This window comes from Taudactylus pleione, unplaced genomic scaffold, assembly GCF_031769625.1.
Source record: "Taudactylus pleione unplaced genomic scaffold, aTauple2 ptg000201l, whole genome shotgun sequence".
Lineage (NCBI taxonomy): Eukaryota > Metazoa > Chordata > Amphibia > Anura > Myobatrachidae > Taudactylus > Taudactylus pleione.
This window is the reverse complement of record NW_028284603.1, coordinates 32,185,632-32,204,640: the sequence shown is the minus strand read 5'-3', so window position 1 is coordinate 32,204,640 and position 19,009 is coordinate 32,185,632. Positions and strand designations below refer to the sequence as shown.

The 19,009-nt window shown below is 38.8% G+C and overlaps 1 protein-coding gene across 3 annotated transcripts in view; it reads right to left on the bottom strand.

The window, feature by feature from the left end:
- BCL11A (BCL11 transcription factor A) overlaps window positions 1–18,426 on the bottom strand; it is a 136,534-nt gene extending 118,108 nt beyond the window's left edge. For all 3 annotated transcript variants that reach the window (XM_088477320.1, XM_088477321.1, XM_088477319.1), the window contains exons 1-2: window positions 17,995–18,426; window positions 12,880–13,209 (exon numbers count right to left, since the gene is read on the bottom strand). In XM_088477320.1, the coding sequence (XP_088333446.1) occupies window positions 12,880–13,209; window positions 17,995–18,049 (385 nt within the window). In that variant the 5' untranslated portion in view covers window positions 18,050–18,426. The remainder of the gene's footprint in view (window positions 1–12,879; window positions 13,210–17,994) is intronic.
- Between the last annotated feature and the right edge of the window lie 583 nt (window positions 18,427–19,009).

Genomic DNA, 19,009 nt, shown 5'->3' with positions numbered 1-19,009 from the left:
AATGAATTGGGCAGTTTGTTTCAACTTTTGTGTCTTAAATTTAGGATGCATCTATACATTGATGCAAATGTAGATTCCTATGGATCGATTGACACCTGCATCTTTAAAATTGCACGTGCTCAGTTTTATTTACAAATACATTTATATTATATATACTCAGATATTTACTGCTTGTGCTGTTCATGGTGTATCACTGATAGGATAACTGGTATGGACTTCAGTGGTACTTACTTATACTGTATCTCTTCAATGCATATAGAATATTGCAAAACAAAAAAGTAGGTTTTGTTGGAACAGACTGAGGGGTCAATCCAATTAGCCCCGATGATCTTGCGGGTGCGAGTCTTCGCGGCAACAGTCGCTCTATATGGCTGCCCGACCGCATAAAACTGTTTGCAGCCCCATAGAACTCCAAGTAAAGTTGTGCGAATTCAGGTTCGGAGCGGGCTGCGAGATGCGGCGCCGTTGCCGGCGTTTTAACGCCGTGGCAACGGCAACTCGCACCCCTTCCCAGCTAATTGGATTGAGTCCTGAGATTAAGAGTCAGATCTCCAGTAATTGTTTACCTTGGACAATCCCTACTGTTTGTCTAATGCAGAATCCCATTGTATAGAACATTTACAAATACATTTTACACACATGCAATTCTATAAGTGATATATATGCCCATGATACAGGCAGACAAGCTTATTTTTATAGTGAAGGAACAGAGCATATTTAAAGAAGAAGTGAAACCCCAGTTATTTTATACTTGCATCTCTAAATGTCAGCTGTGGTGGCTCTGGACAGCCCAATGATCCCCATGTCTGCCTTTTAGAACTGAGATTTGCATGTACCAGCCAAGCCATGCGAGACAAAATCAGTTATTACTGCCGTTAAGTTCTGCTTCATCTTGACTTTTTTTGAGGAAGTAACACTGCCAATCAATTTCACACTTTGGAAAGGATGCATGTTCCAGCTAATATTAATACTGACCGTTGCTTGATTTGGGCTGTCAAAAAAACAACTGCTGGTGTCATTATGAGCCATTTGTTACATAACAGGAAAACATTTGGGTGATCATCTTTTGGATGGGTTTCCAAGTAAAGAGGGACAGGAAGCATAGAAATGTGTATTATGGCTTTCATGTATATTTGTACGACAATAACCCATTCACTCAATTGTACCTAAAGTCTTACCTCAGGTCATTTATAAGGGAAGAAAGCAGAAATCAATATACTAAAAAATCAAGACATGACCAAATACTTTTACTAATAATTGATGTATTTAAAGGAGAAAGACTGAATAGCACTAAGGGTCATATAAGATTATATTACATGGGCAATTAGAGCTCAGGACCTGATTTCTATATTGCATGGTGTTGCAGACTTTATGTTGCATTATATAAATAAACATGTTCATACATTTATGAATTTAACCAAATATATGTTCATGTGTCAAATAGCTCTTATTACAAGAGCAGTGGTTTTAAAATTGGATTTGTAAAACTACTAAGAGCAAAGAAAAGACACATAGCAAACCTCTTGCTTTGGCTGTAGGATATTCTATAAGTTTTATACAGATCTTTGACAATAAGTGATTGCTTGTTTTGAGCCTTTTCTGCAGCATATGGACGTAGAAATAAGGATCATTGATCTCTATAGTTATTGTTTATATGGTGGTTTGTCCTCATGCAGCACGAAGAGACATATATATGTCAGTCCCATACTTTCCCGATATGAGTTACAGAGCCCAGATGAAGCCCACTTCAATGAGGCGTGGAAAGCATGTGGGCAATACAAATGTGCCTCTTTGCCCGCTGTAGTGAAATTCAACATCACGCACCAAGTGCGGTATCAGAAAATACATTAGATATACACCCCATCAATACAAGTGGGGCAACGCTACTACCTGATTCTTCTAAGTACATGTCTGAGCTATACATTTAGTGCCAGATACCATTGTGGCAGCAGACATTCTACTAATGTTGCAAGAATTCTTGTTGGGCGAAATCCAATGAGAAACCTTTTACTGATGAAACACCTCTAACTTAGTTTCAACATAGAGATTTTAGCAACATTTTTGTATTGGTTCTAGACGCATTTTGTGACTGGCCACATGAGAATCTTCTGATTTTTTTTTTTATTTCAGTATTTAAAGGGAGATGTACTAAACCTTGGGGAGAGATAAAGTACCAACCAATCAGCTCCTAACTGTAATGTTACAGGCTCTCTTTGAAAAATAACAGTTAGGAGCTGAATGGTTGGTATTTTCTCTCTTTCCACTTTATATACCATGCGACACTGTCTTAATATTTAAGATCAGGGATAAGAGGACCTGTTGCTCTGGGTGAACTCCAATTCTCAGTTGCTGAATGATAGCAGCCTCGCTAGAGAGCCAGCAGTACCTGTACCTGAGATAAGACTTAGTAATATGTCATTGTATGTTATGTTTACACATAAGCTTTCATAACATTCCAATACCATTTTCCTGTGTTAGGTGACTTGGGCATGTTTGTGAGTTATACCGCTACTGAAGTGCATTAATTAAAATGCAGCCCTTCAGTACATATATTAATACTCTAAGTTGGTTGGTTCGCAGATTGTTATTGCAGCAATATGACACTAAATAATGATTAATAAATAAACGCTTTAAAATGACACAAGTGAATCTGTATATATTAATTGTAATTTAGTAAGAAACCTTTAATATATTTTTTGTCTAGTTACGTTTATATGGTCTACAGAGTACACTTGCTGCCTGTGAGAATAGAAGGAGTTAATAGCCTCTATACCCAAAGTGCCAGTGAATCACTGCCTAGCTGTCTTTGTTACACGTTGTGCATATTTTACCCTATCTCTGCCAGACACATATATACTGTATTGAAGACAAGAGGCCTGTAGTGCAAATGGCCTAGGACTGAGCACATTCCATATGTTCTTGCACACTGACCAGTCCATTATTGGAGGAGGAAGAACAGAGGCATTGCTCCACAGTGGGATTGTATAATCAAACATAGTGGCAGGCACTCCCGTTACATCGGAATTTTACACTTTCAAATCATAATATTTCCACTAAATATGATTTGCAAGATATCTAAATTCCCCCATGTATTGTATGTACATCTCTCTTGGTCCATACTAACCATGATTGAACCACACAAATGTATATGACTGCCTAATTTTCAATATGCTACATTTCCTCTGTGAAAGTAGGGTTTTTACAACATATAAAGCTTTCGCCATCTCTGCTTTTATAATTGGTTTGTCAATAACTGCAAATATAGTGCCAATATTTTATCAAGAACATCAGAATAGACCAATGGGGAGTTCTTTGCAGGAATTTGATTCTTTATGGCTGCAATCTAACAAAACATAATTAAGAGATTCGGAATATAAAATAAACCCAGTACAGGCAGGTAGCAGTGTTTTATGTATCACTGCAGTTCATGATTTTCACAATCAAGTGTATAATCTTTCCCCTTGTGCGACCACTAGAAATGTACACGTAAATTAAACCAATTCAGCACCGTAGCATGGGGAAAAGGAGTTTCACCATTAGATGCTTTGAATTATCTGTTTGATTTGATTTGAAATTAAAAAAAAATAAAAACAAAAACATAGATTTGCTCTAGACATCTTTGTCAGCCACAGGTCTGCATTACATACAATCCTTCCCAGTGGCAAAGTTATAATACAAGGAACCACAGACAAGCCATAGTTTACACAGGCTCTATCAGAGCCAACACAAAAGACTACAAACAAACAATAGCTTGCAATGCAAATGCATAACAAAAAAAAAAAATATATATATATATATATATATATATATATATATATATATATATAAATAAAGAGCCGCCATTCTTAACCTGCCAAAAAAACGTTTCCCCTTTTGCAGCGTCTGCAGTAAACTAAAGCAGTCTTACCAGGGGAGAAGAAGAAGAAAGGGAAACCTTACAAAGGGAGATTGAAATATTTCTAAAAATTAAGCAATTAACTTTTAGGCAGAATTCAGCAAGCGATCGTGATAGACTGTTCTGCATAAAAAGCAGGAGTCGTGATCCTCGATCTCAGACCCGCGGCCGGCACAAAGGAGGCAGCCCCTGCACAATGCCTGCTGTCAGCAAGTGAATTATTTTTATACAGGAATTTTTTATCTCTATTGTACAAACAAGTATGTGCCTGCGCTGACTTGTTAAGCAATCCACTTGTATGTAGAATAAGAAATGCTTCTTTTTTTTTTTTTTTTACCCTGCTGCTATTCGTCACACAACCATAACATCAGAAGAAAACACATTCTTTGAAGCTCCTGAAATGTTTTGTTAAAAAAAAAAAATCAGTAGTCTTGGAGGAGTAATTTTATTTTTAATAATCAGAATTAAAAAATTTTCTTCTATTTGTTGATTTTTTTTTATTTATTTTTTTTTCAATTTAGTTTGGTTCATTCAACTAGATTTCAAGAATTAAGTAACCAAGCTTTGAATCAGTTATTTTATTGCTGCAAAATCATTGGCATTTCAACAGTGTTTTATAATGGCTGACAGATTAAGACCGTTTCTTTTTTAGCCCAACCTTGCCATTAACTTTCTTTTGAAAAATATATGCTGAAAGGTACAAGGTTAGAGCTGAAAATTACCAACGGCATATAACAAACATAGTAGGTAAATAACCCTATTTCTGTCAGTTTTATTAAGTGCACTGCCTGGGGTCTGTTGTTTCTATCTAGAGGTAATAAATGTAATTGTCAAAAAAAGCAATACACACACATTACATAGACAGTGCCGTTTGTGGCCTACCATAGCCTGTTAAATAAACTATTGAATAAACACAGCCTACCCAATCCTAATATAGTCATATAATATCTGTTTAACATCGATATTAAAACTTTTTGCATGCATGTAAGACAAGCTGTGAAAAGTCAACATGTATCTCGCCTTACTCATAAATGACCCGGAGATTGTCAACACTTGTATGATATAAGCAGGCATATTTCTTTGGGTTATTTTTTTTTTTATTATTAGAAACGATTTCTGGCATCCTGCAGTTGTGGTAACTTGTGTTAGAGGATGAGACATGTCTGTTGGAAGTGCACCTCTCCTTGTCTGCACATCTGTGTAAAGGGATTTTTTTTTTTTTAAAGACGGGGGGGGGGGGATTTTAAAACTAGATTCTGAAATTTGCTAAGGGTGAGCCAAAAGTCAGATCATAACACGAACTGCTGTTTTACATTTTACAACCACAGAAGCTCAATAAAATGCTGTTCTATTTTGCACTCCAGGGTTGCAAAACTTAATTTTTAACATATAAACTTTGTAAAGATGCCGAATCTCTTCGGTAGTTGTCTTTTTTTTGCCTTATAGTTCACACTCAGTACTCTTTACATCAACCATTCATTACTGTATTACATTTTGCTTGCACCTTTAGCATTTTTTTACATTTTAAAACCTTGTCTTGACTTTAATACTGTATAAAAGCAAATTTTATACAAATGTCTGTAGTGGATGTTCTTTCCTAGTCTAGACTGAGCTACTCCGACTGTCATACTCTCCTATGGCTTTGTCTTTATTAAAATATTCCAATGCATTGTTTAAAATGCTGTCCATAGCCTGGTTTAAAACACACCATATGCAGCTTTGTGATTGACAAGCATTTGTCCAGTTAACACCCTGGAGCACCCTAGCCACAAACATGTTCCATAATGGCCCAACGTGGATTCACAAGACCATGAGACACTGTAAAAACACTGTCAACGCTCTTTTAACTAAGCAAACTGGGAAGGGGTGAATGTGTTCAAGTGTGTTTTATTATAAGCATGTCTCTTTCTTCTTTCTACACTCTGTTAATTTGGTCCATCTGCCAACGAAGATGTTCTGCCTACAAAATGGGCATACTGTTATAAACTCCTTCCCACCATTAAACAAAGGAAATGAATGTCACTAATGAAAACACCAACCTTTCTGTGTTAGGGGGGCTGAGGACGAGTCTTGTGAAAAATATAGAAGAGGTAAAAAGTGCCCTTTTTTACAAAACAATCAATAAGTGGCTTAACACTGTAATAATAATACCAGTACTAATAAGACAATATATTAATTCTTTGTTTTTGGTTTTGTTTTTTTTTTCCACTTTTCTGGGGTTTGTCTTAGTAGATAGTTAGTTGTCTGTATAAAATTATATGAACTGCCTACTACTAATCCAGTGAATTTGAAATCGCTGTTGTCAGAAAGGAGGCAATTAAAAAAATAAAAAAGACCATTAACAGGAAAAAAAAGGGAAAGATAACTTCACCGGCTGGCACAGATGAAGGAGGAAACCGACATATTGAACATTTTAACAACGCTGTCACTCGCACTGGGTTAGGCATTGTAGAATTCCCTGGACTGACGGCACATTATAATTTCAGCTTGTAGCTGTGTACAGCTCTATTACAGACGAAGGTGAGTGGAACATTAAGATTCCGGTGGTGCATCTGCCAAGAAATTTGCATGCACTGATCTAAACTCGCACCTAAAAGACTTCTCGAAGGTGCTGTAACTTTGCTAATATTTCGTACACAAATCAAGAGTCCACATTTCCACGCTGCAGGAAGGCGCTTTGACCTTAACACACCTGCAACTTTCTCTGTACAAGTCCAACTTAGTGCCACTTGGGAAACCACAAGTAAGCCTAATGGAAACATTCATTAATTTCCTGTCCCTTGATGAACAGTAAAAATCTTTCCAAATCGTACTCAAAATGTTTATTTGATGTAACAGGACTACATGTACATACAAAGCAAGATCGTTGCTTAAAAGCCACATAAGTCTCAAGGCACCAGAAGTTGACTCAAGTCATCAACTGCAAAGTCATAAACATACACAAGATATTCTATGACTACAAACATAATGTATCATAATGGACATATCAGTGTTATTATATTGTACGTCAGCAGACGTGTAATGATACAGTACATGCTATATGTGATGCTACATTAAAACTACAAGACCTCAGTATGCAACAAACTACTAATAAGGATATTGTGTTATCCTGCAACAGTTTTTGCTCTGATAGGACAAAGTCATTTCTACTAGATGCCGAAATTAAATAGCCATAGGTAGCTATACCAACCCAAATAGCAACTTCCTGCTAATACCTGCAAATTCAGCTCTTAGATAAAATTGTAAACATCTAACTTTTGAAGCTGGACCAAACTGTTACAAGTAGGGACGAAATCGAACAACTAGTGTATATACAAACGGCCTTGTCAGAAAAGAAACACAGCAAGATCTCCAGTATGGATGTGTGTTGCGTGTATCAGGTGTGCATCTGGGTGTGAATGAAATAAGAACAGACCACTCTATCTAATCACATAACTGCCAGCATACCCTAGGCACAAACAGAGCCTCTACCAGCAGAACTCAAATAAAGATGCTTACTGATTAGATCTCATAGTAAGTGATGGCAAAATGCCAGGCAATGTCCAGCTTGATGCTAAGCATCTTTCATTGCACAAAGCTGGTACCACGGCATACAAATGCCAACTACATTGCTGGCAAAATGGTGTCTGATTCAGTATGAAAGAAGCCATTGCTTCTTTCTTTCGTGTAATCAGCTATTATGGCGTTTACATAATAAAGGCTTTGATGCAACCGTGATTATTGCATGCAAAGGTTATTGATCACCACACACACATCAATTTTGTTTACTGTTGGTGAATCAGAATCCTTCATTCAAGCACCAGCGTTGCCTCTTTCACAAGTGTTACCACTGTCTCTCCTCCCTCACACAACATCCTGGCTTAAGACTAAAACTCGCAGCTCTAATATTATATGACCAATGCAATGTGGGTGCTTGTTGATACATTATAGCTACTCCTCCCATTGTTCACGAGTCACCCAGCCCTGTTATTTCACCCAAGTCCGCTACTTTCCAAACACTTAGATTCCGAATTCGCTTTTTCATCCACCGAAGAAACATCACAGGAACAAACTAACAAGAACATTTCAATATCAAACGTCAGAAATGCACATTTACTGTATATACTGAAAATACACTTCTGCCAACTTTAAAATGAGATAGTCAATAATACCTTCACCGCCATTTGTGTAAAAAAAATTCTTTCAAATTGGTTTATGTAGATAAATGGATAATCTTCTGGTTCTGTATCAATGGATGAGTTTAACACATGAATTGCCAGGCAGGTTTGAACAGTATTCCAGGCCCATCAGACAAGTGGAAGAGTTTTAGATTTCCAGCACACATGCTCTGAAGACACTGTCTGCAGGTTACATATGGTACAGTTACCGCATTCGAATTGCCCTTGCATTTATCATACATGGAAGCGCGCACATTCTACGTCATGTTTACAATACAGCTGGGCTTCTATAATGACCACATGTTAATTTAATCAATTCAAACCATGGATTGTGGGGATTTCTTTTTAGAGATAAATGCAGCATTTTTGGCAGGGCGCCAAAAACGAGGGAGCGCTGTGCTGTATAATTTTAGAATATATAGGGCAGAATGCAAATACCTCAGTGGATGCTGTCTGAGTTGAGATGAAGGGCAGAATTTTATTTTTTTTTTTTAGTTTTATAAGTCTAGATTTTTAATACAAGTAAAAAGCGTCCTTTTTGTTACTATGACTCTGACGTGGCCTGCGTTTTGGTGAAAACAAGACCATGAGAATGTGTCTATAGTACCTTGACAGATAATTCTGTCCTGCCACCACACAGCTAATGCTCATCTGTTTAAACAAAGCAAGTTGCTGCGCACCGATTTCAGTATTGCAAAATATAACTAATCTATTGGAGCAAACAATATGCACACATATATTCTCTCACTACACAACTGATACTGCTCTGTTTAACTAATAACTATATAACACACTGGGTGCTCAAACAAGAAAGTTTTTTATTAGCGTCTAAGAAATCATTTTGCATTCTAATTTCTAAATATTTAAATGTTCTTCCAATGCATGCATGTGTAGGGAAATATAATTAAGCCCAAAGCCAGTAAGGATTGAAGCAAAACTCCTCATTTAGAAAGACCTGTCCTGGTAACTATTTAAAGTATAGATATTCTAAATTGCATGTTAATCCATTAATCGTCACTTTACATACGACTCAAAACAAGATACAAACTATGATCCAAAATTGTTATTATGACAACTTCCAAATATTGTTCAACTATAAAACTTCTGATGCCTAAAAATTACATTGCCCCACAGAAATTTGCAGATTTTTAGTATAATTTTCTTTTCACTGGTAATAGGTAAATAAAAAAAAAATCTAAAGATTTATTATTAGAATATCATATTGATAGTCTCTGTTACATTACACAAGACTTCTCAAATGTACCATTTCCTAGTATCTGTGCTCTGTAGAGATTGAATTCTGCACCTGATAGCACAATTGTGGGGTCTATTTCACCTTACACAGAACATCATTTACCAAATTACAATATGTTACAAAACTGCTTGTTAAATGATGTTTGAAGATGTATTAATCCCTGAAGGAAGTTTGTTGTGAATACTTTTAAATGAACCTAAATCTCTGGATTAAACCTATGAATGGATCAAAGGCTGTCGATCCACAAACTATACAGAAGTTACATGTAACAGAAATGTATAAAAGTAACTGTATGTATAAAATGCTATGTACATAGATGTTATTAAGACACAAAATGACACTTTTTTTTTTAAATGAGAACCGAAAAGGTATTTTTTATGCCATAATATTAAAATGAACATGTGGAATTTATCAGCAGAGTGACAATGGGACAATGGCAAGCAGTCTGCTTTTAATTCCTTAGTGACAGATACTGTGTTTTGTCTTTTAAACAGAGCTCTCCGATATGTAAATACGATGTTACATCACTCTAGTGTTACTCCATATTTGGCCATTTAGAATGACTTTGGATCTCTAAAGGCTACAGATCCCTTCCACCAAGCTCTGGCTTCATTAATCACAAAATGCTCTTCAGCTGCTAGTCCTTCATTTGAAAGACAGCAATTGGAAATGGTCACTGGAAACTGGGCCTTCAGGAGTGGAGAGAAATTAACCCTGCACATACCAAAGAGGATATAGAAAATGCCACCATTCCTTTTACACATACTTCTATGCATCATGTATCTTACATATGCATCTGCTATATACCAGATGAGCAGTCACACAATTCATAGAAAGGAGGATACTATTAATTTCCCCAAATATGAATTTACGATTGCACATACGGATTGTGTTATTATCCTTGCAAAACAATGCTTAGGGTAGTATAGTTTTGCAATGCAATTTTTAAATAGTTATTTTCATTACAATTTAACAATATATTTGAAAAATTAATTTAACCAAAACTCTGCCACCGAGGAAGTGAGGTCACCCCCCCAGAAGAACTGGGCCTGGTAGTATGTGCCAGATGCCACTGTATGAAGTGAGTGCAGGTCACCCCTAGCAGAACTGGGCCTGGTAGTATGTGCCAGATTCCACTGTATGAAGTGAGTGCAGGTCACCCCCAGCAGAACTGGGCCTGGTAGTATGTGCCAGATTCCACTGTATGAAGTGAGTGCAGGTCACCCCCCAGCAGAACTGGGCTTGGTAGCATGTGCCAGATGCCACTGTATGAAGTGAGTGCAGGTCACCCCCCAGCAGAACTGGGTCTGGTAGTATGTGCCAGATGCCACTGTATGAAGTGCAGGTCATCCCCCAGCAGAACTGGGCCTGGTAGTATGTGACAGATGCCACTGTATGAAGTGAGTGCAGGTCACCCCCCAGCAGAACTGGGCCTGGTAGCATGTGACAGATGCCACTGTATGAAGTGAGTGCAGGTCACCCCCCAGCAGAACTGGGCCTGGTAGCATGTGCCAGATGCCACTGTGTGAAGTGAGTGCAGGTCACCCCCCAGCAGAACTGGGTCTGGTAGTATGTGCCAGATGCCACTGTATGAAGTGAGTGCAGGTCACGCCCCAGCAGAACTGGGTCTGGTAGTATGTGCCAGATGCCATTGTATGAAGTGAGTGCAGGTCACCCCCCAGCAGAACTGGGCCTGGTAATATGTGCCAGATGCCACTGTGTGAAGTGAGTGCAGGTCACCCCCAGCAGAACTGGGACTGGTAGTTGGTGCCAGATGCCACTGTATTAAGTTAGTGCAGGTCACCCCCCCAGCAGAACTGGGACTGGTAGTATGTGCCAGATGCCACTGTATTAAGTTAGTGCAGGTCACCCCCCCAGCAGAACTGGGCCTGGTAGTATGTGCCAGATGCCACTGTGTGAAGTGAGTGCAGGTCACCCCCCAGCAGAACTGGGCCTGGTAGCATGTGCCAGATGCCACTGTATGAAGTGAGTGCAGGTCACCCCCAGCAGAACTGGGCCTGGTAGCATGTGCCAGATGCCACTGTATGAAGTGATTGCAGGTCACCCCCAGCAGAACTGGGCCTGGTAGCATGTGCCAGATGCCACTGTATGAAGTGAGTGCAGGTCACCCCCAGCAGAACTGGGCCTGGTAGCATGTGCCAGATGCCACTGTATTCCAGATCCACCTTATAGTGGAAAGCTGCATTAAGATGTAACTTTGATTTTCGCACATAGTGACCTGATGCTAACTACACCACATAGTACTTTTTCACACACTGCTAGGCTGGGAGTCAATTCCCATTCATTGCCTGTGTCTAAAAGGTTAAAACAACAGATACAAAAGAGGGGATCTCATAAAGACTAATACACTTGTGACCTATTCTTGGGAATGAGGTTTGTCTAGTCTTGGAAAGGCAATTCCTGAGCTATAACACTGTACTTTTATAGCAGAATTTCCACAACAAGAAGCCTGACAATTCCATCAGTCTATAATCACATATATTGTAGCAAACAGAAATGCAGGGCACTAATGCATATTTACAGCTCGCCTGCATTTCATTGTAACAAGTAGAGTAGGAATTGTGCCTGTATGTGTATGTGTGTATATATGTGTGTGTATATATATATATATATATATATATATATACACACACACACACAAAATCAGTGCTAGGCTTTTCTGAAATGTGGTTGAATAAACCACAAAGAAAATAAAGATACATCTGTCAAAACCACATCAGAGGTATGGGAGAGCAGCACAGCGAGGCATTTATCATTTGGCTGAAGAGGCAGACTGCAGAAAGCGGCCTTTCCTGTCAAACCAACCTTTTGAAATTTCCAACATGCCCTTAAACTTTTGGAATAAGCATGTCTGTGCGCTTCAGCAACTGCCCTCTCTACTCTGGCCTGGCCAGTGGAAAATGGCATCTTAAAGTCAAGGTCAGAGGTGTCACTGTGCCATGGGGCTGTGTTTAATTACAGCCTGCATGCTGACAGCCAATATGGATCTGTGACTAGCTGCAGCGTGCTTTAACCCTTGAAGTACTCATTTGGAGAAAAAAATAATAATAATTTTTACTAGGGTTAAGCAATCATTAACTTCTAATAAAAGAAACATAAAGAAAATAGCATCAGATTTAAATAAATGATATACTAAATGCTTACGTTACAGGGGTGGGAATACCACATATACTTGACTATAGTAGGCACCTCTAGATTGGCTGTCAGACAGGAAGCATGACTCTCCACAAAGGGGCAAGTCTTTTAGTTACGGCACCTATGGTAGATTTATATTTAAAAAAAAAAATCGAAGAAATGATGATATTGTGACAAATATCTTAGTGCGCTGTCTTAGGAGCAACAAAACCTTTGTCCTGCCTGTTAAACTGGTAGAATTGTGTTGTAAGAGTTATGCTACAATTGCCAATACATAAACACATTTTCAAAGAGGACTTTTTGAACTCTTAAGGCAATAATATTGTACAGAGAGGTCATAGGTCACCTTGTAGGAAAAGGTGATGGGGCTGGAGTGAAGGAAAGCCTGCAGTCACTTTCCCCCCCCTTAGATTTACCTGCTGCATTTTCCTGTTTTGGACAAATCCCTCTAGAGGATGTTGACAAACAGTCGTCATCCTCCGGCGTGACCTGGATGCCAACCTCCACAGGATTGGACGCTTTCTTCAGTTCGCTTGGCGTAGGTGAGGGCGGCTTATCCACAGCCTTCTCTAAGCAAAGGCTGCCATTGCATTGTTTCCGTTTGTGCTCAATAAAAATAAGAATGTCCCCCAATGGGAAGTTCATCTGACACTGGCCGCAGGTTAGAAGGTCATGATCCCCCTCTCCAGTCCCCAATGTGCTGTTGTCAGGGTCCTCATCTGTTAAAATGGCTTCGACAGGTTCGGCTGCATCGTAGAAAACAAAGGGGGGAAAAGAAATCAGCTCTCTTAAGAAGAGAATGGAGAAATGAGCATCAGCTATGCTTCGTTTACACCCTACAGATACAGTAGCAACAATTTTGACACCCCTATATACTGTCATTTACAGCAAAACAAAAAAAAACAGTGAATTGACCATTACCTGGAAAAATACTGGGAGCTTTTTCAGTAGAACTTGCTAATATTGTTACTGTTTTCTAGTGAATATTGAATGGAAAGGGTCATTGAAACATGATGTACCCTCATACTGTTAAATGCTCTATTTACATTTCTAGTACGTGAGAGTCAGGACAATGGGTCCGACACATCCTGTACTCTCATGACAGGATGCGAGGGGGGGGGATATTTAATTAAGTAAAAATCCACCTGAAGATGAATCCACAAATTTAGTATTTTTTTTTGAATGATCAATAAAAAGAACAATTTAGTCATTTCTTTTCATACACATCCATAGAGGTTCCTGAAATATATTCCGGATGTGTTTACACTCATGTTGCGCCATCATGTAGCAGTCAGTGTGGTCAAGTGAATGCCACATTTCATAACAGCTGATAGGAGTCTAATTCCTTAAACTTGAAATACCTTTTCTACCGCTGTCAAATTTGACAGATTGTCTGCATGGCTGAGTTGAGAGGTTTTTGGGCTAAAATAAAGCCTGTAATGAAACATACATGCAGTGCGATCTATCGAACTAAACACAATAAAAATGTGTCCTGCTATTTGTCACATGAGCAGAGGCACTATCATGTCAATTAGAGCACAAAGAAAAACATATTTCTAAAATATCACGGTGCCCTATACAACTATGAAATAGTTAATCAGCCTGACCTTCTTTAAGCAGACTGTCAATTTCACATTTTAATGAACTTAAAGCCACAGAGAATCAAAAAATAGATTTTAATTTGGCTGCAGACTATTGGAATACATCTTGGTAAAGTGCAAAAATCTCCTGAACTCAGGTTAAATTTATTTCAGCCCCACACAGAGTGACTGCTGAAGGGGGAGATCTGGAGTAGGTCCCAGTTGAGCAGTAGGAAATAAGAATGATGTCTTACTGCACCTGAGCATCAACTAGGACAAAATGTATCTGACTTTCCAGAAGTGGCCGTCTCCAGGACTATATATCAGTTGGATCAACCCTAATACTATGGGGGCAAAAAGTGGGAACAGTTCTACAGTAACTCTTTCAATTTCACATAACAAGGAACAGTGGGTTAAGACTAGCACTTTGCTGTATTTCGCTTATTATCAAACAGCAAATAAATGAGTCATATAGTTCTCTTTTAAATGAACGCACATGTTAGTAAATCATGCACACCGAAGTACGTTCGTCAGGCTTGAGACAAACAGTTCAACCACCAAAACAAAAATGAAGTGTACATTCAGTGGAGTTCTGTACATGTAACTCGTGCAGACATGGGGACCAGGTTCAGGCACAGTTAAAAGATCTGTTCACAAAATAGAGAAAGTCTACAGAGTGCAGTCACCAGTCTGATTTGCAATCAGAACCAGGAAATGAAGCGCTTGCTCAGAGGTAGACGATTACCCCTCCGCATTTCACCTAATTAATTTTATAGGAGGCAAAGTTCTTGAAAATAACAAGATGATCAGTTGTACAGATATAAAATCCATAACCTTTACATTTCCGATACATTTAAAGTAAATTACTTCTAATTAGGAGGGGAGGACATTTGTAAGATGTCATATATATATATATATATATATATATATATATATACACACACACACACATATATTCAATACGGTGTTCAACGCATGTATTTGGCTTCTGATGTATAGCGATAGCACAGGATAATTATTTAGCATTATTACTAAAATCAGATACAACTGTGGGAAGCAAATCAGTCACTCTGCGGCGTCTGCGCACACTATAATGTGCATACAACATACCTGAACATGTAAACAGCATGTATATGTTAATTGTCTAGGATTTTAAACATACTCAGTAAAGTCCACATATATAATTTGCGACTATCTTCTGAGAGATAGTGAACAGTCTGCAGAAATGAAATGTTACCTTGGACTTGTCTAGAAAGAGGTACATTTGTGCCATTTAACAACATTCATTTAAATAAACTGGTGATTAAGACTATTTCCTTATTAGTATGTTAGCGTTCCACTTCCTTTTCAGTTTGTTAAGGAAATGTTTGCACTCTTTAATTGATACTTGGGAGCATAAAGCAGCAGGCAGATTAGCACAATAATAATGCTATCCTGCGTCTGGTCTGGTCTGGGATTTACTAAAAATAATAAAGATCTTGGGCCGGACAACCAGCGTTTTTGATGTGAACTTTGTAAATAATAAAGACACAATGGGAGCTTGAACAGAGGGCTCTATCCCTCCCTCTTCCTCTCTCTGTCCAAACACGTGGATGAAAGGCAAACATGTCAGACAGTCAACAAGGAACCTCTCTGTTTTAGGAAAAACCTGTTTCCCTCCCCTCCCCCCTTACACAAGACTTCTTGCTTCCCTTCATCGGAGTTAATAAAGAACAGAACAATGTAAACTTTAAAGAAGGAATAGGGGCAAACTCAGCATGTGACATTCAAACTTTACACTAAACTCCTTGTATGTTTACTTGTAAACAGTGTAAAAACAAAATTACAATTTAGCACAAAATCCTCAATTGAATTTCTACTACTACTAACATTTTACGTCCAGGCTTACAGTTTCTCGTTGAGAGAAGGTAGAGAGATTTTATATATATATATATATTACACACACATGCATATATATATATATAATTATATATACACATACACCATGAACAGTGATAGCAATGAGAGCAAGAGGGCGCTGAGTTTTATAAAGTAGTTTAATCCGCAATTCGCATTGCCTCATTTAAATAAAGAGACAAATTGTAGATATGGACAAAGAAATGAAAAGCAGGAAAAATGCGCTTCCCATTCACCCCCACCATGAAGAAAAACAATTTATGAAAATGTAGGAATATATGTTGAACTGGTCAGGTTCAAGTTTGTACATGTTTCCTGATCTTGCTCTGCTCCCTAGTGGTCAGGTCTGGTATCACAAAACGAGACTTAAGTAAAACCTCATGTTGTCGATCAAGTCGCCCAGAGCTCCCTTGGCAATGGGGGTGGGGGGATACCAGAAATAAACATTAAAGAAGACAACATGAGTCAATATAACAGACAATGCAGGAAAAAGATTGTCTACATTAGGTTAGAAATTGAAGCTTATAGTATCTGATGTGCACATAAACCAACAAGCAAGTCAACCTAGGGGAACTGAATCCTAGGGGGTCATAGGTGGTTATTTGTTACATTGTAACTTTGCTATTCTCAGTCACATTCCATCTGTAAATCAGAATGTCATAAACCCCAGGAAAATGTATTGAGGTAATGTGCTAGAACTTAATTCCAATAAAAATGAGTTTCTCTGTTGCTGTAATCAATACCTGGAAAATTGGAAATGGATTGATTAAGCTTGGGGGGATATATGAGACATGTCAGGTGAACGTATCAAATCGCTGGATAAGAAAATATATATTATATATATATATTTCAGTAAAAATCCTTATTTCCTGCCACAAGGCATTCCAGGATTGTTTCAAAAATACAGACGCCATTAAGAAAACATACATGTAGATGGTTTATGCAAGACAAGCAGGACTGACAGAGGACTGACGCATGGTAATACTACATTGCAAGTTAATAACAAGCTGTACACGATTTACACACTGATTCTGGGATCAGTGAAAACGACTCCAGCTTCCTAGGAAAAAAAAAATAAAAAACATGACTATTTCCATACAAAATGCCCTCCAACCTTTATTTATTTTTAATCTTTCATAGGTTACAACACAACAGTCAATTCGATTCCTTCGACGGAAGATCTGCCTCTTCAGATCTTTTTTTTTTTTTTTTCCTGCTGACTTTTTTTTTTTTTTTGGGAGATTATTTTGCTTTTCCTGTCTGAGTTGTTGGCAGGAGATTCTGCACACGCGGTGCTTGTAAACATTCAGACACGAGATTTTTCCCAATCAAAATCCACTTCCACTTTTTTGAAAATCTTCCAAAAAATAGTAAAAGAGAGAGAGAGAGGGAGAGAGAGAGGAAAAGGAAGGGATTTCCTCTGCCAGCTGCAATCGAGGAGAAGTTTTGAAAGAAGAGTTTTTGGGGGAGAGATTTCTTTGAAAGGACAGTGGCATCGAAACATCAGATCTCCCCGTGCAGCTCACACAGTGTGCTCGCTCTCGGCTGGGCTTCATGGAGCAAGCTATTACAGAAGGACAGGGGCAGCCAAGGGAGCACACACCGACCCTCAGCTTGCATTGCTGTAGGCAAGCCACAAAGCAGTGATCTCTTGCTATACCTTGCACCTTTAGGGCTTGCAGCTTTCAAACTTCACTGATAAAAGAGGAGTTTTATTCAAAAGGACCTCATTTGGTGCATTTAATTCTATTTTACATATCCACACGGAGCTATTCATGGAGTTCAATTGTGCATGATCTCTATTAAGTGTCCAGTCTGAAGCCTTTAGCAGCCTCTTTTTTACCATAATCTCTGAGCTTTTCTTATAGAGGGGGTAAAAAAAGTATTTGATTTCTACAACCAAAGAAAAGACGAACTAGAAGAAAGTGAAAGGTTTTAACTGCAGCAGAAATCGCTTTCTCTTTTTTTTTTCCACCCCCCTTCTCACCTTTACGTTAAACATCTGTGAGGCTACGTCTGTGTGCAGGTAAAGCATGGATTAAGCAAGGTACTTACGTGAGTATTCCCGTTTGCTTAAGTGCTGGGGCTTGCCTTGCTTGCGGCGAGACATGTTGGTTGGTGGGTGGCTTGTGAGAGCTTGGTTCACATCGGGAGAGCGGGGTTAGAAAGAAGGAGACTCCAGAGAAAATATCTTCATCAAATGCCTTTGACATCCAAAATAAATTAGAAATAATACAAAGATGGTGCAGAGAAGATGAATTGTGGGACAGCCGTCATGCTTTTTTTTTTTTTCTTTTTGGAGGGGGGTGAAAAAAAAAAGAAGAGAGAGAGATAGAGAAGGAGAGAAATGAAAAAAATGGCAAAAGCCCCCCTGAGCTGCAAGTTCAAGTGCGGACGTGACGTCCCTGCAAACTTGAACGTCAGGAGCTGGATGGACAGAGACATACAAAACATGGGCAGGGCCAGGGGGAGCGAAGAGGAGGGGGGAAAGGCAACACCAATGGACACTCATAAGGGGCTGGACAGGAAAACCAGACCCGGGCAAGCCAATGGACAGTGATCAGAAGGAGAGGGGGTGGGAATGAGGGCACTCACAGTACAAGGGGGAGGGTGAGGAGAAGGGGCTAGACACAAGCTGCTGCTTATTGAAAGAAAAAAAAATAAAGAGGCACAGTGTGTTGGGCTGGAATCTGATCCTGCTGTGGAGATAGCACAGAGAAAAGAGATCACAGCATCTATCACATAAACACACTATATACGTAGAGCCCGAGGAGAGCCAAACAAATGCTCACAGCCTGCATGGAAGGAGCAAGGGGAAATCTGCAGTGGGAAAGGTGACATGCTAGATGATGTGGAATTAGAAGAGGTTGCCGAGGTCAATAATGAGCAGGAAAAAAAGAAACAGCAACTAGGTGTTATCTAAAGGAGCAAAATCCAAAAGTTTTGCAGATGTGAAAAGGACAGATAAATATAAGTTAAACAAGAGGGAGGGGTTAGGAAGTTGTAGGGGGGAAAAAAGCCTTAACTGTGAAAGCAGTGGTGTAAGACATGAGAATGTACTATACAGGTT